We start from the raw sequence: 24887 nt of genomic DNA, 5'->3' as shown, positions 1-24887 counted from the left end.
TCCAGGTGATCCATGACAGACCGCAGGTCAGCGTCAGCACGCTGCTTTGCCACTAAGTCCGAACTGCTGATCACACCTAGGAAACGATTGTCATCCTCTGCACTGTCATCAGCTTGCTCGACGGGTGCGCATGAGAGCGTGTTGGCGTCTTCGTGTTTACGTCCGGACTTATAGGCAATTGTGTAATCAAATTCTTGAAGGCGAAGGCTCCAGCGTGCTAAGCGTCCTGATGGGTCCTGGAGATTGGTAAGCCAGCACAAGGAATGGTGGTCGGTGACCACTTTAAAATGACGACCATAGATATAAGGTCGATGTTTCATCGTGGCCCAGACGACAGCGAGGCACTCCTTTTTCGAGGTGGAGTAGTCGATTTCGGTGCGCGAGAGTGTGCGACTCGCATACGCGATCACACGTTCCACGCCTTCTTGACGTTGAACCAGGACGGCACCAAGCCCGAATTTGCTAGCATCGGTGTGTATCTCGGTAGCAGCCTCCTCATCGAAGTGAGCCAGCAGGGGTACTGTGCAGCCGTTGGCGCAGCTCTGTGAAAACAGCCTGTTGCTCGGCAGTACAGATTAACGGTGTATTGTCACGTGTTAAACGAGTGAGGGGTTCAGCGATCTTGGAGAAGTCGGCGACAAAACAACAGTAGAAGGCGCACAAACCCAAGAACTGCTTGAGCGTTTTCTTTGTAGTAGGACGGGCAAACTTGGCTACGGCGGCAGTTTTCTCGGGATCAGGTCGTATGCCATCGGTGCACACAACATGGCCGAGATACTTGAGCTCTTTGTAGCCAAAGTGGCATTTCTTGGGTTTAAGTGTCAAGTCGGCCAACCGCAGGGCATCCAACACGGTTCGCAGGCGTTCAAGGTGTTGGTCGAAGGTTTCTGAGAACACCACCACGTCATCTAGGTAAACTAAACAGGTTTTCCATTTGAGGCCGCTGGATTCGGGGGCAGGGCGTTGCAACACATCAGCGTAGGTCGGGCGGTAGTAGTCCGTCTGGTTGGGCGGCGGAAATGCCGGTGGATTTGGGTTGGGCGTCGCAGAGCTTCAGCGTACGTCGGGCGGCAGTAGTCTGTCTGGGTAGGCTGTGGTTCGGCGTGTAATAACGGAGGCCTGACAGCTTGCTGCACCTCTTCGTGGATAACGCTCATAAGGGAGCTGGCCACTAGCTGCGACGTGCCTCAAGTCTTCTCTAGCTCCTCACGGACAACAGCGTGGATCATGTCGCGGAAAAAGTTGGTATTGCTGTTAAAAACCGGGAGGAACTCCGTAACAGAAGCAGCAAGGACTGGCCATTTGTACACGGTGGAATGCTGCCGGATGACCTGCTCCATCGTGACTGCCTCCACTAGAAACTCGGCAACAGTGCTGCGCGGTGAGGCCGGCGAAAAGCTGTTCTTTAACACCGCGCATTAGGTGGCGCAGCTTTCTGGCTTCCAACATGGTTGGGTCAGCCCGTCAAACCGTGTCTTGTCTTCGACGTACATGGTAACCGTTACGTTGGGCATTTGCATACAGGACTGCAATGCTCGTTCAGCTCGCTCCCAATGATCAGAGCTGACATACGCGGCGAGCAGTCGACGACGGAACTCAGGCCATGATGAAACAGTGTCGTCACGGTTTTCATACCACGTACGAGCACTGTCCTCCAAGCTGAAGAAAATGTTCCTCAGCTTGGCGGCGTCATCCCATTGGTTAAATGCGGCGACACGTTCAAACTGAAGGAGCCAATTTTCCACGTCCTCCAGTTGAGTCCCGTGAAAGGACTTTGGTAGCAGTGGGTTCTGGAGGGTGTAGTACGCGGCGCCTTGCATGACTGGTTGGGGGGTAGGCGCCGAGGGAAAGTCGAATGGCCTGAGCCAGGAGGCAGTCAGCCAGGCGGTGAGGTTGTCTCCAATAGCCCATGCTCAGGGGGGGCAGTCCAAGATTTCGGCTGCTGACCAGGTGCTCTGGCGTGTCGACAGGGAGAGGTCTGGGGTCCTCGGTGTTCGGAGGGATGTGCGAGATATTCGCACCTCCACCACAAAATGTCACAAATGGGTTGCAGAATCAAAAAGCTGGGCACAGGCTGCAAAGAATCAAGCAGTGTTCCAGCTCCAAAGAGCACGTGCGTCTCACTTCTTTGTCATCAAGGCGCCGCCCGGGGACACCTGGCGGCATTATTCTACACGGAGTCATGCTAAACTGTCTGCTATTTTTAAGGCGTAAGCCTTTCTTGGCTCATGAGTGGCGTGGATAGAAGTCCGCACGAACTGTCCATCATAAGTTGTACAGTAATTAAATGTAAAAGTTGATAAGCAATGTTTGCTAAGCAACATATATGTAATTATAGTAGTGACAGTAAATAGATAGTAAAAAATAGTGATAGCAATAATGACAACTACTGATAGTGAGAGTGCTGGAGATATTGATGGTAATGATAGTGATGATAGCAGTGGAGAGTAATAGTTCTAGAAATAGTGATAATGATAGTGGTAGAGATAGTGATAATGATAGCTACTGGAAGTGCTAGGGATAGTGATAGTGAAGATGACAGTGATGGTGATTGAGATAGTGATAGTCTGTGATACCAATGGTGATGATAGTGGTGACCATATTAATGAAGGTGATTGCAATAGTAAAAAATGAAAATGGAGGGAGAAAAGTAAAAATTGAAATAAATAATAAGAAACAAAAATAAAAACAAGATGAAAAAGCGAGGGAGAAATAAAGGAAAGAGAAAGGCTTTCACATTTCTGCTCTTAAGCATACATAAGTGCAATCTTGTATTTTTTTTTGCAGCAGCACTGTGTGCTACTACAGAATCTTTAGTGGGCAATACATGATGTTATGCATGCACAACACGGCTTCTAATTCTAAAAAACTTATTTACTATGCAACATTTCCTACGGTATACCTGAATGCAGCACTCCAAGATGGCTACCTGCAAGCGGCATAAAGGACACCTACACGAGAGTATCTGGACACCGCAACTTGGCTTAGCCCCAAGGCTGGCGCTGCTGCTGTTCCTCATCGGCAAGAAGCCGCGACTTCAGGAAGCCGTCATGCTGGCGCCCCAAGCGGACCCAGTGGTCGTGGTGCCCAAGTACCGACTCAACCTGTTCCTCATCGGCAAGAAGCCGCGACTTCAGGAAGCCGTCATGCTGGCGCCCCGAGCGGACCCGGTGGTCGTGGTGCCCAAGTATCGACTCAACCTGTCCGGCTTATTCACCCCCAACTGGAGCGACGCGCCAGGTGAGTGTCTACAAATGGCACCTGTTTGGAATGAACTTCGGGGCATTAAATATGTGTAAAAATTTTGCAAAACATATCCTCATTTTAATATACTATTTTTCTTTTATTATCAAAAGAGTATTTTTCAGCATTTTTAACAAATACGCCACAGCTACTGAGTTGCCAAATAGTGTCCTGGGCCTTGAAGGTATATGCAAAAGCGTAATTCGATTCAATACCTGGAGTGCAGAAATATTCACTAATTTCTACAATGTGCTCTCAGCACAATTCTCAAGCAACATTTCATAGAAAAATAATAAAGTAATTATTTTACAGCAAGCCCAGTAACCTCTTTAGGTTACTGCTATAAACATCCATGGTTTCTATCTGACTTATTTGAAATATCACATGCGCTGCAAGATGAGATTGAAGGAAATAAACAACGAGTAGCTACCCTTGGAAGTGACGCATGTTGAACACAGACCTCTGGAATCGTACGTCGAAACAAAAGAACATATTTTAAGGCGCTGTAACAGACTGGCTATTGCTTGTCGAATGTGCCTTGGAGATGAAAAGTGGCTGGCATCGCTAATTTCACTGCCTTCACCATCGCTTAGTTGGGCAATGCGCCAACTTTAGTGACACATTTTAGAGCAAAAAGGGAATTTATTTTGTTCACAGTTTGGCCTCATGTCGCTATAAGTATAGGCAGTAGAAAAGGACACATACAGGAGCCAATTTAGACAGGAAAATAGTTTCACTGGCTGCACTGATGTAGGTGCAACCGACGATTCTGCTTGTGCACAACTTTCATGAAATGCCACTGTGCGTCTTGTAATGATGCCTCTGCAGTATTAAAGGAGGCCTAAACCTAGTGGTACAGATGCGCAGAACTTGCGATTGTGTTTAAATCTCCTTAATCACTAGCTCTTTCAACCCTGGGAACTATTGCGCGAGGTAAACCAACTTAGCAAACACAGGAGAGAACAGTTGGTGTGTGTGCACTGAGCTGATGCCTGCCTTCCATTGCTAAAAGACAGAAACAGAAAAAGTAAGGAATTCATCCAGCCATGTGTGGTTCGATTCTTTGCTGTCACAATTAACTTTATAGGGTTCACATTTAGTTAGACCTAGTATACTCTTCATGGCACTGATGTGGAGGCTGCATGCCATTCTCATGTCTGAGTCTCTGCTCCAGGAGTGTAGTGCTGGAGACGAAATCTCGTGTTTCCCATGCTTTTAGCCACTGTATCGTTTGCACAAACGCTGTGGTCTTAGTCCCACATGTCCATGTCAGGAAGGCTGGTTGGTATTCACAAATTTATTGCAGGCCTTTGTGGCTCTATTTAGTTGACTTTAGCAATATTGTGGACTCGGGGTGGTTTTCTAGTGAATAGCATGTTGCTTTGCTGAAGACACCAGATGTTTTAATTCCCTGGATAATATATAGCTTCATACGGAAAACACAAAAGTAATAGACAGTTGGGCATGACATTGAAAAGAAACTCTGGGAAAATACACTTGACGCCTTTTCTTGAGAGCCCAAGTTAACTGCGCAACATATGTTAATTGTCCTTACGAAATATCCACTATGTTTGCAGAATTGTTGAGCTTTGCTAGACCAGCGACTAGGCAACCATGGCTGCTGGTGTGCGTATCGTCCTTTGGCGGCCACCCAAGCTCCCTGGAGCCGCAGGAGTGCGACCCTGGAGCCACATCGCATGGCCATCAATTGGTGAGTCCGAAGTCCTGCTGGGTGCAACACCGCTTCCGGAGGCTAATGCTTAAGAGGGGCTCGGGGCTGCAGCCTTTCAAGCATGATGTCACTAAAATGCTAGAGCAACTCGGCGCCATCGTGGAACTCACATGCAGGCCCAGTGTGGCAGTGAGTGACCTCGCATTGAGCATGGGGGTTGGTGGTATCATAGATCAGATCAGAATAAAGTACACTCAGCTAGCATACGCTAGTGTACACATATTTGTCTTAGCACACACTGAGCATCCAAGAAGCATGCAAAACATTCAGGACCTGTTATACAGTGAGAAGTCTGTCAAAAATCATTTTTTTGTGACAAATGAAAATTCAGACATAACGCTGCAAATCTCCTTGTGTTTTTAATACGAAAGCAGTTCTTGTCTCATGGGTGGCGGTCACAGGAGCTGTCACCAGAGTGTGTCATCAGAGCATGTCCTCAAGAAAATTACCGTTAGAAAAAAAAAATGCTCCAGCATTTCGGCTTCTAACCCTGGACCTGTGTGCGCCAGGCGGGCACGCAATGCATATGCCATGAAGGGTCTTCTGTTCTAGTGTGTTAGAGGGGCAAGAAGTCAACACATTTTGATGTGTGCAACAGTAAAGTGTGTTCCCAATGTGTACTGATGTCAGACAGCGATGACTTGCAAAAAAAGTTGCTGACATCATCCAAGGGTCACTTGATAGGTGTCATGTGACAATGATGACTTGCAAAAAAGTTCCTGAAAGCGGGTGTTAATGTTCACTGCCATCTGGCTTCATTTGTCGTCATCAGAAGGCGTTAAGGATAATTTTATGCCAAAAACAATGGCAAAACAAGCCCGAAGGGTGCTGAAAAGGGAAGAAAGCATACTTATTAGTACGGTATTAACAGCACTTGTTGCATTGGCGAACAAACGACTATGACGACTTGTAATGCAGAGAGGGGGGACTCTGAATTTTTTTATTTTCCTTTTGATTGTGCTGCTTTATTTATAAGGGAAATAACACGAAGCTAGCATGTCATCATAAGCAATGCATAAAGTGACCAAGATATAAAAGATAAAAAAGGAATCAGAGGAATGGGCCAACAATGCTTATTGAAACCCCTTTAAGCCTTGTGGTTCTTAGGCATAATACAGATGACAGGTACATAGTTACTCCTAATTTTGTTTTGATTCTTGCGCTAATTGCATTATATACTTTTACTCTCCTTTGACTTTCAGTTTGCTTCATAGTGCACCGTGAAGAAAGAAAAGATGCAAGATAACGGAAGTGAATTTGATTTCCTGCAGGAAAAGAATGGCCTGCGAGTGTTGTCTGTGGGTGCACTCCTGCAGCTCGAAGCGTGCATCTGCGGTGCGTTCGAGCCACGTTTCACGTCTGCCTGCCTGCGGAGGGAAGGGGCCTACAACTTCTGACGAAAACTGGTAACGTTTAATCATCAATGGCTCTTCCAGGGGTGTTAAACGGAATGTGCTTTTCGTGCACTTATCCATCCTCAATGCCAGTATCGTTGTGGCATTACAGAAAAAAAGTGAAAATGGCCGCGCTCAGAAGTAGGAAAGTTCCCATTTGAGGCAGTTGCGGAAAGTGCGACAACAGGAGGTTGTGGAATATTTTTGCAGAATATTGAAAAAGGCACAAATTTGTCCCCTAGCCTATGCTATGAACTACATAAAGCTTACTCATTGAAAAAAAAAGAAAATGAAACAGTGACACAGGAAAATATGTCGCAGGATTGTTTTAAAATAATCTAAGTGAACAAACGGAAATGTAGCATTCTGCTGCATTACCTACTTGCTACTTTTAGAAGTGTTTTCTTTTTGTGTTCTTGTATGATGCTTCTAATATAATTGTTTTTCTTTTTTTAATGCTGGAGGTCTTCTGTGGTTCTATTGGGTGCTTTTAGGGTGTGCAGTCTTCTTGTTGCATCTGGTGACAAGTTTTCTGTTCTGTACAGTTGGCTTACAGTTTGAATAGGAAAAAAAAAGATTACTTGATGATCAGACAAATGAGGCGACAATTCTGCGAAAGCAGTTATTTACCCTATATTATTACTTTGATGTTTTCATTTTATTGAATGGTTTTGCTCTAAGCTGAGAATTTTTCTGAAGGGTGAATAAGGGTGGAGGTGAGTGGGTAGTGGTAGGTGGTTGAGTGGAAGGTGCAGGTGGGGTGAGAGGTGGGTGAAGGTTGGCTGTCGGTGGGGGGCAGTCCCCTAGATAAGAGGAGGTGGCTGCTGAATGGGGCTTCTGGCAGCTGATTTACTCACTACTTCTATGAATTCAATTTCCCTATCACATATTTGTTCACCTGCTGCCGAGGCTTCTAGTGGGCTGAGGCCTTGTGGAAGGGGGAGATAGGAGGGCTGGTGGTGTACAGTGCATCTGGAAAATAGAGTTCCCTGGTGAATGAGGCCTCTGAAGGGTGGCGGTGGGCGGGAATGGGGAGGATGACCAATGGTAGTGGTGCATAGATGGGCTGCACCCTATCTTGCGGGGTGATGTGGGGCAGGGTGCTGGTGGGTGTGCTGCCACCCCCTAGGGTTCTGCCAACCAGATCGGCATTTGGTGATGAACAGTAGCACTGCTTCTGCAGTAAAAAAAAAAAGCTTTATGTCTTCTGTGCACTTTTGGTTGGTTGTATTTGGTAATCTTGTAACGATTACATCATTAATGTCTCATTTGATCTTTGACAACAAATTCGAATCGGTTTATGGGTTTTAACGCCCCAAAGCGGCTCGGGCCGTGAGGAACGCCATTGTGAAGCGCTCTGAAAATTTCAACCACTTTGGGAAGAACACCAGGTGGTCATCCCTCATAGCCCTCAGAGCCTTAGCGTTCCTCGTGGCCCGAGTTACTTTGGGACATTAAATGCCATAAATCGATTACATCTTTTGCTAATTTTATTCCGATGCTGTTTCCTATGGTCAGTATACATATTTATGTAGGCCCAGCGTAACTGTCAGCACAGAGCACAGGACAAGAAGGACTTGGACGCAGACACCACTGCGCTTGTGTCTGCGTTTACTTTGCTTCATGTCTCAACATTTACACTGAACCCATGATATATACATGCCACTGCTGTTAAAAGAAACCTGGAGGGGACACTTAACCTCCACCTTAAGGGTATCATGTGATCGTGTTAATCAGGTTATGCCTGTATATGTGGATTTTGTCATCCTCAACTTTACGTTCATTGATCTCTGAGAGACCTTATGCAACCCCTGGCACAGTAGTGCAGCAGTTAAGCTATGTGCAGCTGCCCAGCGATAACAAGTGCTGCTACGAGTGGGGCTCGAGGCCCAGCTTGCTCTTCCCGAACATTGTCTTGCGACCAATTATTAATTGAACTGCCATCTGCCATGGAGGGCAGTTTGCTCACAATTCGGTGGGGAAGTTGTGATGACACCACTAGGTCACTTGACCTAGGTGGCTCATTTAGGCTGCTTCTCTGAGGATTTTTCACTTACTACACCACCGCCGCCGCCGTATTTTTTGCAGAATGAAAGCTTAACATTATCGCTTTTAATATACAGCCGAAAGGGTCTCTTTTTAAGCCATGTAGTGTGGCTCTTGTTTAACTTCTTGAAGATCTGTGCTCCGGACCGCTTATATCAAGACCTGCGGTCGCCTTGGAAAGATTTGGAATGCCCATGAGGCAAAACAAGCTGCGGGCATGGACCAGAAACAAGCCAAGTAGTCTGTATACTTTGTACAAACTGTGTAGCAAGTAGCTCAGCCTCAACCTCACTCATGGTTCTAATACAGTTGGGAGGTTTTGTGTGGCATTGGGTTTCGTGAGGTTTTTCAAAGGAAGGTTGTGCTCCAACCGATATGTTTTTCGTACCGTGGTCCAACACCTTGTAACCCCTCGCCCTGAACCTTGCCACAACTCAGGCACGAGGTATAAAAATCTTGCTGGCTGCATTTCTATTCAGTGGCTTCTTCAGCTCAAGTTAGTACAGCTGAGCTGGCCACCTTGCATCTCTTGTGGCAGAAATGGAACGAAAAATAATTACAGAAATGAGATGTTCTGGATATGTAGGACCCTCCTCAGTGATGGCCTTGTAGTATCGCCAGTAGCATGCAGAACCTAGCGATGTTACTGAGTAAGCCAGCGCGACCCTGCACCAGATCGAACGCTTGGCCTAGATTCCCAGATGTTCCACTGGTGCTTTAAGCTGTGTGCTGGTAAGCGTGTGGAAGGTAAACCGAGTGCTGCTTCGCACATTACAATTTATCGGACCAAAGCAAGTGTTGTGTGGAGACCACATGAAAAATCTCGTTTGTGAATTTGTGTTGCTATGTGTTGGACCCTTGCCACGCAGGGGCCTCCCACGCTGGACACGGCTGTTGCGTGGCTACCGTACAGGGACCAGAGGGGAGCCGCCTTCTTAACCGCACACTTCAGCCCGGAGCAGCGATGGTTTTCCGAGACTTAGGAGCCATGTCGCTGAATTTTCGACACGGAATCGCATCATGGCGATGGCGTATTGTGCTGCCATGCACGTTACTTTTACACGTCTTGGCAAATTTTGTACTTTTTTTTAGTTTGTTTAGCGTAACATTGATTGCGTGCTAAAAAATTGTGTTCTGTGTGTGATTATTACTTAGCCGTGCACTAAAGCCTGCGGTGTGCAGGCTCGATGCAAAATAGTTTTTGTGCAGTTGGCCAAAACGTTAATGAACAGCACTGAATCCCGAGAGGACACGTGCTGCATCCACTGGTGAAATAAGAGCTGATTTACCGGTGAGGCAATGTGGAAATTTTTTTTCCCGCTAATCGGCATATCTGGAACTTTTGTCTATGACTTTACATTGTGAAATTAGCCACCCAAACCTTGCATTCAGTTCCTCGTACGTGGTTTGTAGTACTTGATGTATTTGAATGCGTACGCATTTGAACCCCAACCATGAAAAAAAGTGTCCGGCGTTGTCCGGCGGCGTTGTGTTGTGTAACTTGACACTCGCGACGTGGCCGGTGGAAAGAGCCACATGTCACTACCTTCCACCTGCCATGGTCTCATGGCAAAATGGGCAGGGAAAAAGAACCCTCTGCACTTGTAGGTTAGAAGTGAGTCCAGAAGGTGGCTACCTTGGGAAGGACAAAAAAAAATGATTGTAAAATCGATAAGAACTAATAATGACTATGAAAGGAGAGCAAAATTAAAGGTATTAAAGAAAATATAGAAAAACATAGTAGAATTGAAGAAAAGCAAGGAGCATACCCAATGCTAGTGCACTGCCACCGCATAATGATGAATAAGCATGGCCATAATTTGTAGTGTCAGGCTATTGGCAAGCCGTTAGAGCTAGGGGGAAGCACTCGTTAGATGAGAGCGTGTCTATGAGAGAGAGTGTGATTTGCGAAGTAACTGTGAAGTCCAACGTGGAGCATCTTCAGTTTCGCTACACTTGATTGACGCCAAAAAGCATTGCAGTGACGCATTTTGCTTTTTAATCGTCCATGCGTCAGAGAGGCCTCACTGTGTTCTCAAAGGGCAAAAAATTTTCTTAGGCTGCTGGATTAGCAATCCCCATAGATTGCTGGGGAGTTGAAGACAATCTTGGGAAGACAACTGAGTTCTTTTGGGCCAGAAGGGTGACGTAACTCTTGCAAAAGAGCCCAACGTTCCCAATGGTTGCATTGACGATAGTGGGCTTGTACAATGATTCATTGATGTTATCATGCCTGCAGCTTTGTGGCAGCATCACCGTTATAGAGAGAGTAGCAGCGATGTGCTGCACCATTCTATAACCAGGAATGTAAAGCCACAAGGATAGAGAAATATTCTTAAGAAATTAGGGTGATGGGCAGAATAGAGGAAACTGATGCTCAAATAAATTGTCAGTAAAACAATAATAGCTGTAGGGAGCAGTTGCTGACTGGCACTTGAATGAGGATAAGTCAATTTTCAAAATGGCCTTGCACCAGGGCCTTGAGCAGAAACTGAAAAAAAAAAGCATAACAAGCCATGGGGTCGTAATATTAAAAGCTATATATGAGGAAATTGATCGCTTGCCTTCGTGGCAAACCTTTCAAACTGTAGAAGGTTAACCAGAGTGAGTTTTGGTATACATGTCCAATGCTCTGGGACAATTGTTCTGAATATAAAAAATTGTTAAATGCTGTTATAGAAATATTCAAAATAATAATGCTTCAATCTTCGGATGTGTAACAAAATCTTTCTTTTGGCGTGGTTCCATCGATCGCATTGAACACTGCCGCAGAAGACCAATACGAAACTCTTTTGACGATAGCAATAACGCTAATAGCAAAAGAAAATTCAAGACTGCCGTCGGGTGGTCGGCGGATGTTTTGATCGGGATGCTGGAATCCTACATTATATGAAAAAATTGCGTTCGTAAACTGTTTCCCGCTCATAAGCGCTCTTGTCCAGAATTGTTGGGTATGGATTCAGTGACAGATTTTTAAAGCCTGCTGTGAAGTATATAAGCTGTGGGCGATTTTTGGGAGGAAACATTTTGAACTTATGTACCTCACCCTTAACCGCCTTGCTCATGTAAGCGGGTAGACTGTCTTGAGGGCTGTGCCTGCTTGACGCCTCTAATAATATTCGCGTGGAATATGGTTTAAGCAAGTTTACTGACGTAGTCGCCGCTCTCACCTTTCATGCGCTTAGCTGCAAGCACTGCGATTACCGTGTAAACGCGTGTAAGGTCCGCACCCGTGTATGGGGCTCACCCCGTTTTCCCCAAGGAAATATTACCAAAAATATTATCCTTGTAAAGGCTGCACCCAAGCTTTCCGTGACCCATGTGGGAATAAGCTTCGAAATGCACGCGCCGTGGCCTCCGCTATCAGCTCCGGCTGCGAGTGAGGGGGGCATGATCGCGGAGGCTACGCATGCGCACAGGAGCATCCATGTACCGCCCACGGATGGCGCCCGAGGCGGCGGCTTATCACGGGAGCTATCCATATCGGCATCAGTATCACTAGCTCCATTGTTGCTCTCAGAGGCACGGGGCTTTCATGTGCTGACGCCGAGCGTTGCAGTTTTAGCACAATAAGGCATGACACAGCTGGGTGTTGTCGAAAACGGCAAGCGTGCGGCGGGCAGGAAATTTGATGTGACCGAGAAGTGCGTCTTATGGTGTTGCAACTAAAAGGATGCATTGAGGAACACAAGCTGTAAAAAGCGCGCTTTCCGAGGCAAACCCGGCAGGTGTCCCGAACCGGAAGAAGAGCTGCTCTGCTAAGTGACGGAAGCGCGGAACAACGGCGACGCGTTGACAGCAGAAATGCTGTGCGACTTCTTTTGGGTTGAGCGTACACCAGAGCACGGCTCCAGCTCATAGCCTGAATACACCGCGAATGTCGTAGAACATAGAATATATTAGAATATATGCTGCAGATTTCCTGATTGCTTTTTTTACTTGAAAAAAAGGTTTTTCGCAAATCGCCTGTATGGGCCGCAGCCCGAAAATTGGCCCTCAAGTCTGGAAAAAAAGTGCGGCCCTTGCATGCGTTTATACGATAGGTAACCCTTGAAAATCTATCGAATTCATGGTTGGTGCCCCTATGCGGCACCAACCTCCTCAAAGTTCCACCCTGGCCTCGGGCTCTGCGCCGGATCGAAACGCATCTCACACACTCATGGGTTTTTCAGCGAGCCTTATGGAATGTCGAATTTCTGGAAGTGGAGGAATTACAACACGTGTTCGCTAGCACAGAACATGGGAATTAGAAACATATGGGACGGGAAGGGATCTGGAGAAAGAGGTGAAGGTGGCGGGTCGCCTGGTGCCTCAAGGTGAGTTATCGCATCCGGTCGAATGTTATGTGGATCGTGAGCATGACCGCGAATCCAGTGTATGCGCACAGGACATGTGTACTTCGCTCAAAGCAGATGAATTTATTTTGTAATCGGAATGTGTGTCGAACAGCGTAAGGACGGCGAGGGAGTTTGTGTAAAGACTACCTGTATTGATTATGGGAATGAGCGGAGGGGACGCAGTGCATTGTAAATGAAGTTTCAATGCCAGGGGAGTTCACATATCTACGGTATATGTCACGCGAGAGTTAAGATGAGAATGAGAGGGACTATACCCCTACATCAGTAACTCCCTGGTCTGTAGTATGTCATCCATCGGTGTACAACACACTAATACTACATTGGCTTTAAAAATTAACATATAGCATTGTGTGTTTATAGCAAACGCTCTAAAGAAACATTGTTTTATTATATAAGTCTTTGAAACATCAATATAACAAAGTCATAACTATAGAACAACATTACATATGTATTTGCTGCACTGATTTCCAGAACCTTTCCAACTGTTTTTGCAATAAAGATGTTTTTCAACTAGCAGTAGGTTGCAACCATATCTCTTGGATAGTACTCGCCATAGATTGCGTGCACAGCCCTATTATTTTCTCAGAAAACTTTGGTTATTATGCATTCGCCACTATCACTCAAGGGACATCCCTTAGTAATGGATATATAAGCTTGACTCCATGATATCCGTCCGCAGGTGAGTGAATACGAGTTGTATGTTCTGCTGTATAGTGGAACTGAAGTATCGCCCTCATTGCTGGTTCTTGCAAAGCGTTGTAAGTTGTGTGTCAGCACAACCGGCGGGCCTGCATGCTTGTGCAGGGCTGCTTCACCATTTTCGAGCATATTACATTTATGTTGTTTAGATGTTTTATTACTGTTCATATGTAACATCATAGTAACGTTAGGAAAAGGGGCATAGGCACTATGAAATAACATTTGACGATAACAAAAATGTAACATTATCGTAATGTTTCGGTGCTACAAGGGCAACATGCACCATTCAGGCATATACGCGGCTGATAGCGTCGGGGAAACGGTGGGGCGATTATCTGTTTGCTGACGGTAGAATACGGAGGGAGTTTCATCGAACGATGAAGTTGTAGAGACTTTGCGAGCTGTGCCACCCATTGGTCGATTAGTTCACTGAGTGTATTAAGTTGGGCGAGCTCCTGAAGCTCGGGTATGGGCGTTAAACGGGGCAGATAGGTTATGGCACGCATAGCCTCATATTGATATGGCTTCAAGGGCTTAATACGGCTTCACCCACTTTCTGTGGGTGAGGCGTTGAAATTGTGCCTGATATATTATCCATGGCTGAAGGACAGCGCACACAAGCTGGCTCGCAGTACGAGCACGCGCGTGGTTACACGACTGATCGGGCCTAGAGTAGCGTGAGCCGATTTACAGGTGGCTGTCAGTCACGGGATGCCATTCCAAGACGTATGAAGTTTCCACCGGAGGAATCGGAGAACTACCTATCGTAAAATTTACAGGGCGAGCTTTCCGTAAGCCGGCTTTAATTCCATTGCGAATGAAACATGATTTAGTAGATGATAGGGTTAGACCCAAAAAGGTGGGAGGCGAGATGTCAATCAAGACATCGAGCGCGTGCTTGAGGACCGACTGATGGATAGGCACATCTGGGTGACAGCACCAGAGGGTTATATCGGCGTATCCAAGCACGCAGATAGAGGGGATGGTCTCTAGGGTTCGAACAAGAGGAATAATTAAAAGCCACATTAAATAATGTGGGGGCGAGAACTGAGCCCTAGGACACCTTACTGGAAGTTAAGTTACCAAAGGGCTTTCCGTGGACACGCACACTGAAGGTTCTATTTTTAGAAAGACGGGAATGGAAAGGAGAAACCAGTGAGAGAGACCAAGAGTTTGAAGGAAGGAAAGACTGGCAGAGTGAAGGATGTTATCATATGCCTTTGTTATGTCTGTAGCGATCACTTTTTAACAAGGTGACTTTACGGAGAGTGGTGAAGCACGTCAGCAGTGAAACTAGCAAGCCCGTCCTCTGTTCCAATTTAACTGTGGCAGAAACCGATCTGGGAATCTGGGTACAATCATGGGATTGGAGCCATCATGACAAGTGTGTGGACAGAATGTTTTCTTAAAGTTTGGAGATGGTAGGCGTGTTAACTGAGCTTTATCGTCGCTTTCTGCAGCGCGACAGCACTGCTCCCATAGGAGCCTATGTATTCTGCAGAGGCTTCTCCTAACATTCATCGGCACAGGGCTAAATGTTTGCCATCTAAATACAAATGAACAGCCCGCTTTGTGACCACTGCGGCTCGATTGAATCTGTGGAACATATCGTGCTTGAGTGCCCTGCATATGCTGACGAGCATGCGTACTATGAACAGTGCATGGAAAAGCTCTCCCCAGTGCCTCTAACAATGGACAGGGTATTATGTCCCTTAGCCTGCCCAGCCTGGGCAACAGAGATATGTAATGAACTTTTTTGTTTGCATATTTAAAGGACATTATATACATCTTGACAACCTTTAATTTTATCTTGCATGTTGCCCTCATGCATTTTCCTCGCAGTGAACCTTCTAAGCCCTTTTACCAAAATATATGCACTTCATCATTTCATTTGTTACGTCATTTCTGGCCGATGCACCTTAGTAGGCATTTAATGGTCGCATTTTATATGTTCTCCCCCCTTTTTTTCTTTATTTCACTTAACTTTTCCCGCACCGCTCTCCTTCCGCCACTAGGGTCATACCGCTTACTTAACACTGTTCGGTCTTCATCCCTACAAACACAATTGAAATCACCCAAAAGCATAGTTTTACGATCTGTGGACAAATGGTCTACTAATGACAGGAAAAATACCCTTCTATCACTGCTTTACAGGGCCATAAACACAAATAATTCGCCACTGTAGGCCCGGAATTTCGAGGTCACAGCAGATAAGTCGCCCCTCGTTATCTGGGCTATACGACACGGCAGTAATCCCCAGTGTTTTGGCCAGGAATAGCATGAACCCACCTGATATGCCTCTCGAGTGACTAACGATAACATTGAATTCTGACAAAAAGGCTCGACAGCAGCTTCAGTCTCCTCATCAGAGGACAGCTTGGTTTCCTGGATGGCTGCCACACTCTCACACCCCATTTGTTTACAAGATGCGGTAACTGATGTTGCCTTCTACGATTACGCAAACCCCTGATGTTAAGGGTAGCGACTTGAAATGCTGTGACGCCCGCCATTTTTGGTGCTTGTCTTATTGAAGGCCATCCCCTGTACTGGGGCGGCCAGCCTGCAAATCGGTGGCCTGTAGGCCAGACATCGCCCTGCGTTTTTAGGTGACCCTTCCCAATGCCACCACACCAGGTGCCTTCTGCACATCGCCATCGACACACACCTCGTCATCAGCAGGACGCTTCAAAGGTGCGCTGTTGTCCATCGCCTCTTCTGAGACAGCCAAGGTTTCGGCCCATGAAGCCGAGTGAGGCACTTCACTCGCAACCACGCTTATAGCCGACGGGGCTCCGAACACACTATAATAGAAGCAGACACTTCAGGCGACACACTGCCGCACGCCGGCGATGAAGGGGCATAGCCGGCACAGAAGGCATATGTGGCACATTCACTGGCTGAAGCGCCTCCACTGACTCCACAGCAGGGGCGTCCTGCTCTCGTGATCGTTGGGTGACAGGTGGCTCCTGAGCAGCAAGCACAGGACTCAAAGTAGCAGACCCGGGTCCGGTGGCTTTGGGTCTGGAGATGTGGAATTCCTGTTTGTCCGTACTTGCAGGCGGACCCATGCCATTATTCGGTGCAGAAGCCTTTCGTCCATCTTCTGTTTGGAGCTCTGACTCAGTTCACCCGACGCTTCCACTACACATCCATAATGTGCCCTGACACCATGTCACATATATTAGGGAGCCTAAATTAAATTTTAAAGGAAAGGTGTGAAGAAGACGATATGGGTGAACTGAAGAATAAAGAAGAAGCATTCGGTGAGGTGGAGAGAGATGATTGGTGGAGAAGCATTCTGTGAGGTGGAGAGAGATGATTGGTGGAGAAGACGACGACGACAAGGCTTACGTGGGCTAACGCCAAGGCTATAAAAGGGCTAGAGAGAGCGAGGCACGTGGAGGAACGGCAGAGAAGCGGAGGCTCCGGCGGGTCAGGGACGCATCGGCTGGAAGAGAGCGACGCCGGCTACTGCTCCGGTGAGCTCGCGTTCTGCCGCTTCGCATCGTGGACATCCTGCCGTGCCTGAGCCCGTTCCGGGGAGTCAACGGATGACGCTATCACTTGCTACGGCCAGGGGTGTCTCCAGAGCTGTTGCCACCCATCCGGGTGGTGCCCCCAACGCCAACACCGGCACCACCTACACGGGCGCTTGGACCTGGAGCTTGTACGACGCAGCCAGCGACGTCGCCACTGATGCCAGCCCAAGCACGCCGAACGCCGCCTCGACGCCGGCTACTGGATCCATACAATGCCGCAGCTGCACCGAACCAACTGTGAGCACGAACGCCTACCACTAACAGTAACGCTAGTAGTAGACGCTGGTAGCAGTGTTCCCGGGTCGTGTGTTTTTATAGTCTGTGTTTTTTGTTAGTTTTGTGTTCTAGTGTGTGTGTCACGTAGGGTGTATTAAATGTGCATTTGTGTGGGTACACCTGTCGCCTAGTCCATTCTTTCGGCCCGAGTGTTCTCCGGGGAGATCCGTGACACACCACTTCATCCTCATGTGCCGTTTCCTTGGCGTAACCTGTCAGCATAACTCATAACAATTGTCTACTGTGTGCCCAAAGCGTCTGCACTGGGTGCATCGAGGCGTACGTACAACTAAAGCTTGTACCCCGAAAACGCTGAGCGTGTGAGGAACGGTACTTGCTGACTCTCCGTCCTTGAGCGTGAGCAAGATTTCACGATTCGCTGTTTCCATGTGGTCCATTCCGGTGCATCGCCACTTCTCACGCTCGATAGTTTGTGCAGTTCCAAAAGGCTCCAAAGCTTCGACAATTCTCCGGTGCTGCAGATAGCGCGGGAGCGAAAGAAGCCTATAAGCTGCACATTTTTGGTGTACCGGTCAAACACGATACATTTTAGACATTTGATGTGGAACTCTGCTTTGTCTATAAGTTTCTGTTTTGAGGAACTGCTCTCGCAGGAAACCATCCAAACGTGACTCATTTGGTACTGGCCAATACGCAGAATCTCACGGAGGTCCACAATCTGCGCAGGTGCGTTTTAGAAGCCGGGAACACGGTATGGGCGACCCTTGAGGTGAGCATGCAGAAAGACGGTGTTGAGGACAACATTACCGGTAGGTAGTTGAGGGAGGACAACGTTGTACGAGTCCGTGGAAACTTCAGACGTCGGGAGACCTCGGCCAACGGCCGATGCGCTGTTTCCAGCTAGAAGGAAGGAAGGAAGGCCTCAACTAGAAGCTAGAAGTTAGTCCTCAGACGTTGCTGGCACATACCCACTGTGGGGAGTGGGCAAGGCACAGGCGGTTAATTGCTGGAGATAGGAAAGTTTTGACGGGAAAAGGAGTGGTAATAGTATGTAGGGTGATAGATTTGAAGACGCAAGGACAGGGGTCCTGTTAACTTGGAGATCGAAGACGGGACAATGGCTTAATGTGCATAACCATATGCAATGCCTGTAATGTTTCATTGTTGTACTGACTGAGAGGGGGAAAAGAAATTAGAATGGGAGTCGCTGCGTTTCTTGAATGAAATTTTGCACAGCAGAGCGCACACTCCTGTCGCTTCGTCTAAGCAAAGAAGCGCCAATGGAAAGAACAACCACGGAGGACACAGGCAAACCCAGTTACTGAAATGGAATTTGCTAAAGACGCTTCCTCAAACAAGAGAAGCGGTGGCAGAACAACAAGAAATGATCTATTGTCTCAGGTTGGGCACAAAAAGGGCACAATGGGGAAGCAGCCAGGCCAGATTTGTGAAGGTAGAAATTTAGAGGGGAACCCGGCAACGCAAACGAGTGAAAGAGACCTATAGTCTGCGCGAGCGCCAGTCTTTGCTACTCCAAGGATGCAGAAAATGCTGATATTCGGGAGATGATGTAAGACCCGAGGCAGCAAATTCCTGAAATATTGTGTAGCTGCGAAACCACACCGCAGCTGTATATGCACACGTTGGCAGGACAGCAACAATTGGGCCGCAGAGAGAGGCTCTTGCTAAGAAAACTGCAACCTCATTTAAGTGAAAGCCCATGTGACCTGGTACCTAAAGCAACCTTACCGAATTTAGATGGAGCGGAATCAGGAACTTAAAGAGGAGTAATGTCTGAGACTCAGTTGGTGAGGATAATGAAGAGCAAATGGACAAAGAGTCCGTCATAACCACGACCTGGGAAACGGTAGTTTCTAATTTTCGTAAGGCTACCATTACTGCTAATAATTCTGCCAGAAAAATTGGAGTGAAGTCAGGAAGACGGAGAGAAAAAGACCAATCCAGTGAAGGCTAAAAAAATCCCACACCTGCCTTTTCGCGATCTTGCGAGGCATCAGTAGCAATAATAACATGAGAGGGAAAAGACCTTAGGTGGTCCTGTAACAGACCCTGAAGAAGCGGGAAGGGCTGCAGCTTTGCATTCGATGGGAAAATGTCATCGAATTCAATCTGGACAGTTGAGTTATACATTTGGCGGACATCTGTGAAATGAATATTTATGGGATCAAGGAGGGACTGCACTTAACATATCTGCGGAGAACGAAAACGAGACCAGGCGTCACTAAAAAAGGCGGAAGGTTGATTAAGAAATATACTGGAGGCGTGAAGAGGTGAGTCGCACAATTTTAAAAATGTTTTAACTGTTAAAAGGCGAAACCTAGCTGATAACGACGGGATTCGCGCCTCAAGGTGCAGAACATCATTGGCGACATAATTTGGAAGCCCCAGACAGAGGCGCAACGCCTCACGCTCCAGGAGCACAAGAGGGTGAAGTTTATAGGCAGGAGCTCCTGCGAATAAAACACAGCCGAACTGCAAAATTGGGTGGACATACATTTTATAAATCATCAGAAGTATATGCCTTCTCATGCCTGACCTAGCACTACAAAGCCTGCGCAGGATGCCAATGGCCCGAACTCCTTTTGCAGAGACTTGTTCAATGTGTGGCCGCCAGGATAGAGTAGAGTCGTATATTACTCCGAGATACTTCACCGTCTGAACTTCAGGAATTATGTTATTTCTATAAACCAGGCAGATATTTACAGGAACAGAAACCAGAAATACTAACAATGCGCATTTCTTCACATTGAGGGACAGATGAATTCTTCCTAACCAGTTGTCAAGAGCATTGAGGTAATTTTGCAGGGTTCGATAGAGAGTGTGAATGTCCCCTGCTGATGCAAAAAAAAATGCAATATCGGCGGCGTACACGTAAGTTTTCACATTTTGAATGCATGGAATTGAGCTTAGAAGAATGTTAAAAAGAAGAGTTGAGAGAACTGATCCTTGCGGTACACCTCTCGTCTATTGAAATCTCCTTGAGGAAACACCATTCTGGCAGCAATAAAATTCTCTATTTTCAAAAAAAAACAAATACAGGCTACAAAATAGCTTGGGAAGTTCAGTTCCTGTAATCTTAGTAACAGAGTCGAGTGCTCAACGCTGTCGTATGCTTTACTGACATCCACGGTGACAAGCGCAGCAAACTGTTTTCTATTGCGAGCTAATTTAATACGACTCTCTAGGTCAATATGAGCCCACCAAAATTAAATCCTCGGCCTGAAACCAATTTGACACAGATTCAAGAGCGCATTTTTTGAAATTATTGACATGGCACGGCTGAGAAGGACCCTTTCCACTAATTTCACTAGGTTCGATGTTAATGAAATAGGGCGTATGTTGTCTGAAGTTAAGCCTTCCCCTTTCTTTTTAATCAATGGAACTATTTCCGCAAGACGCCTTTCATGAGGAATCAAAGGACCTTTAATGGAATGGTTAAATTGAGCCAACAGGTCTTCAGAAGATTCATTGAACAAAATTTTGATCATAGATGAAGTGATCTTATCGGGTGCCAGGAGCCGCTGGAGATAAGCACATAACAATTTGCGACAGCTCAGTCATAGAGACCTCAGTGAAATCACTTGAGGTGAATGTGAATATAGCAGGAGAAGGTAGAGCAGATGTAAAGCGAAGCTCTAGGCCACACGCAATATCCTCTAAGGGCTTTGCGACGTCAGCAAGGGACTGAACGAGGGATTCAATGTTGACAGCCGGTGAAATCACCTTGTTGTGCGTCATGAAATTAATAAAGCTCGTTTATTTCCTGATTGCGAAAGGAAATCATAATGGTTTCTATTATAATCCCCCTTTGCACGGGCGACAGTGCGCTTAAATGTTGCTGCAACATACTTATAATCCAACCATTTTTTGGGGATTGATTGATGAGAAGTTTCCTCCAATCTGCTTTCTGTCGTCTATATGCACGCGTGCACTCAGCATTCCACCGGTTGTTCGCGATTGCACCCTTGGTTCCCTTAACCAAAAATTCAGACTTTTGCCTTGCATGATCCAGTACTGAACATGGATGTTTAGCCTTGCTTTCGGCATTTGCCTCAGCGCAAGGATCTGAAGTGATTTGAAGAGCTGACTTTAGCGTGTCTTTAAAGCAACTGTAATTTATTAACGTGTGCTGATGTCGCTCAGGAAGAGTTAATATACACACAAACTTGAAACTAATCGGAAGATGAGCACTGTTTGTTGCACAGTCAACAGGCGCCCAAGACATAACAGAGACTCCTTAGGAGGAAAAAGTTAAATCCAAGGCAGAGCGGCATTGACTCTGAACAAACGTAGGCAATCCGGAATTGTTGCAGATCAAGTTGTTGTCAGAAGCCCAAGCAAATAGTGTAGACACAAAGCTGTCTGTTTTAAACCCCCACGTCACATTATGCGAATTGAGGTCTCCAAGTAATAAAACCTGAGAACGGCTACTAGACATGAGTGAGTCAAGGGGCCGAGTGTCATGCACACCAGACGGGAAATATGCATTAGCTACCGTAAAGGGCTGTTGACCTGGGACACTGAGGGCAACCGCAAGAATTTCACATTAATTGTCCGCATACTGGAAAGAAATGCAAGCCCTGCGGCAAAACTTTGTAGAGATGAGCACTAACAACCCTCCCCCTCGTGATGACTGGTCAAGCCGGATCGGACGGTAATACTTGAGATGATAATTGAAATTTGTAGTTAGCCATGTTTCCTGTAATGTAACTCAATCTGGTAGAAGCTGATTGCATAGGCAATTTAAATCTGCTGAAGCTGAGAATATAGATCGGCAATTCCACTGGAGTACACTTAAGAACCCTATCTTGGCGGGAGTGCCGCAGCCGCGACTACCTTTTCTAGAATCCTGGTCTTAGGATTTTCACCTGCGTTACATTTCTTTGTCTTTGACTGGGGGCAAGATGGATCTGCAAGATTCAAAAGAGACCCACTTCGTTTCTGGGCACGGAGGTCAGACTCCGTATCCACACAGTGCATAGAGGATGCGTCCATAACGCTGTTCGGAGGAGAGGCCTGAGAGGTCTTTTGTTGCTCATATTGTTTTTGGCCCTGTGGAGCGGAATTGATTACCACAGGAGGAGCAGCTTCCGAAGCCAAAGAAGGCAAGAGCGGAGCGGTGGGCATCTGCTGCATATTGGTCATCTGCGTAGCTATTACCTGCGAAATGCTCGTGGAAACGGTTTCCATATGGTGATTCCATTGCATTTGCCACAGCTTTCTCAACAGCCGCTGTAATAGCCTGGGACCAACTGGCATCAATTATGGCCATGCTGAAAAACAGCGCATACAATACAGGGATGAAGAAAGGAAACGACAACACGAGCGCTGACTTACAACTGATATTTATTGACCAACACGTGCATAATATATAGAAAGGAAGGAAGTAGCAGATGCAATCAGAAGCTGTCAACGTCAGGTGTAAATGGCCATAAAAGCGATAAAAACGTAAACGGGTGGTAAGGATAAAACAAGACGAAATCTCGAGATGGTAACGGTTACGAAGCACTATGGTTGACTACGTAGCGAATAATGTCATAAGGTGTAAAGAGCCATAAAAACGAAAAATACACGAATAACAAAAATCGATAAAATCTAACAAGTGAATGTCATATGAAGGTGACAAGGTTATGCTGCCAACTGCACTACCTTATTAAAAGACTAAAAGATGACATGGTTGAATTAGTCTTGCACGAAAAAATGTAACAAATTTTCTAGAAGGGAAGTTCACTCTTATTCGACGGTGTTTGGCATGTTACATGCACATTGACACGCTTGCATAAGGAATTAACAAGCACATGTTTTCACATTTTTATATTTTTCTTGTTCCTTTTTTCGAAAGCAACGCCATTTCTTTGTCAGATAAGATTATAGACAGCTCATTGACACAGGTATATTTATTAGATTTTATGTTGAAGGCTTCAATCACTTCCCTGGTTAGTTGATCAACGTGGCGTCCTATGACATTGCATTGTTTGAATTCTGGCTGACATGCACTGCAGTTTTCTACGTGGGCTGTTATATGTCCTTTTTCCCCTTTTTCCAAATCTTTGTCATGTTCACGTAACCGGTCATTAATGCATCTACCTGTCAGCCCAATGCATTTTTCACCGCATGTTAAGGGGATTGAATAGATCACTTCCTTATAACATGGAACGAACTGTTTTTGATGTTTGGTCCTCCATGTTCTTGCTGGCTTGGAAGAAGGGTTAACACGATTGCATATATTAGCGAACTTTTCGGGCGCTGAAAACACCGGTCACCTTTACTTTTCCATGATTCATAATCTTTTAGAGATTATGGGATAGAACGTGGCAGTATGGAATGACTGCGACTTTTTGTTTCTTTCGGTCTTTATTCTCCCTAGCTTCTTCAATTTGCCTGCCTTTTCTTTTCATCTGCTTTTGAAGCTTCTGGGAGACGGAAATTAAAAGATGATTGGGGTAGCCTGCTTCTGATAACCTATTGCATTGTTTTTCAAAGCTGGACAACATGCGGTGGGGACATGATTTTTGAGCGCATTAGACATACAAATACTAGCAATCGCTCTCTTCACTAATATGGAATGAGCTGAATGGTACGGAATCACCGGTTTCTTATTACGTGGTTCATAGGTCCAACAAATGTAGTGGCCTTGGAATTCCAGCTTGATGTCTAGAAATCTGATAGTGCTATTGTCTGGCACCTCGTGTGTTAAGACTAGAGGGGACATGGTCGAAGTAAAAGTATTCATAATATTCTGTAAGGCTGAGTGGAATGGCTGCCTGTGACTATTTATGACCACGAGATAATCATCGACGTATCTAAACGTCCGTACCACTGACGAGCTGGGAAGGGTGGAAGCCAAGGTCCTGTCTATGGAAGCCAGAAAAATGTCACTTTGTATGGGTGCAATACATTAACCTATGGGTATTCCGGATTTTTGGAGGTAAATATGTTCATTCCATGTACGGAAAGTTGAGGAGAGGTACATAGATAATAACCCGAGAAAGCCTTCTACTGACATACCGGAAGCGTTCTGAAAAGCGATAGAACTATGGTGATCAATGCACACTTCTACTGCCTTGAGCAATTTTCCTTTTGGTATAGCATAATAAAGATCTTTAATGTCGATAGGAAAGGCAATATCACCTTCTCCTTTCTCACCTTTAAGGAACTCTATAACTTCATAGGAACTTTTTAGCTGAAAAGGATCATCTATTTGCAGGATTGCTAGATGTGCTTTCAGAAACATGGAAACTGACTTTTGCTATGTATCGTTTTCGAATGTTATTACACGAAGAGGGCATTCAACTTTGTGAGTTCTTGCAGAGAACATCTTCAAGGTGTTGTTTTCACTGCCATCAATACGTTTTAAGAGACCATTTAAGTTGTGCTTAGAGCATATCTGTCTTACTTTTTTCTTCGTCGAGGTTAATGATTTTTCATTCATTTGAAAGAATACCGAGTTAATGGCTTTGAGTGCTTTCGTTGCAAAGATGGCTTTTGGGAACACAGCGAAACCCCCTTCCTTGTATGCTACCAGCACGCATAGGAAATTTTCTTCTAGATACGATACAGTTCGACTAACAGGACGACTTACTTTTCAAATGAATGAAAAATCATTAAAAGTTGAAAA

The 24887-nt window shown here is 46.0% G+C and overlaps 1 protein-coding gene across 9 annotated transcripts in view; it reads left to right on the top strand.

The window, feature by feature from the left end:
• LOC144115190 (uncharacterized) overlaps positions 1-13236 on the top strand; it is a 48408-nt gene extending 35172 nt beyond the window's left edge. For 6 of the 9 annotated variants that reach the window (XM_077649453.1, XM_077649446.1, XM_077649450.1 and 3 more), the window contains 4 exons: positions 2913-3240; positions 4831-4954; positions 6247-6381; positions 9285-13236. In XM_077649453.1, coding sequence (XP_077505579.1) covers positions 2913-3240; positions 4831-4954; positions 6247-6381; positions 9285-9354 — 657 coding nt within the window. In that variant the 3' untranslated portion in view covers positions 9355-13236. Of the gene's footprint in view, positions 1-2912; positions 3241-4820; positions 4955-6246; positions 6382-9284 lie in introns of all 9 variants that reach the window. The other 3 variants (XM_077649454.1, XM_077649451.1, XM_077649452.1) reach the window with 2 other exon arrangements.
• The last annotated feature ends 11651 nt before the right edge of the window (positions 13237-24887 follow it).

Source organism: Amblyomma americanum, chromosome 1, assembly GCF_052857255.1.
Source record: "Amblyomma americanum isolate KBUSLIRL-KWMA chromosome 1, ASM5285725v1, whole genome shotgun sequence".
In the NCBI taxonomy this organism is placed as follows: Eukaryota; Metazoa; Arthropoda; class Arachnida; order Ixodida; family Ixodidae; genus Amblyomma; species Amblyomma americanum.
This window is presented reverse-complemented; position numbering and strand designations above follow the sequence as displayed.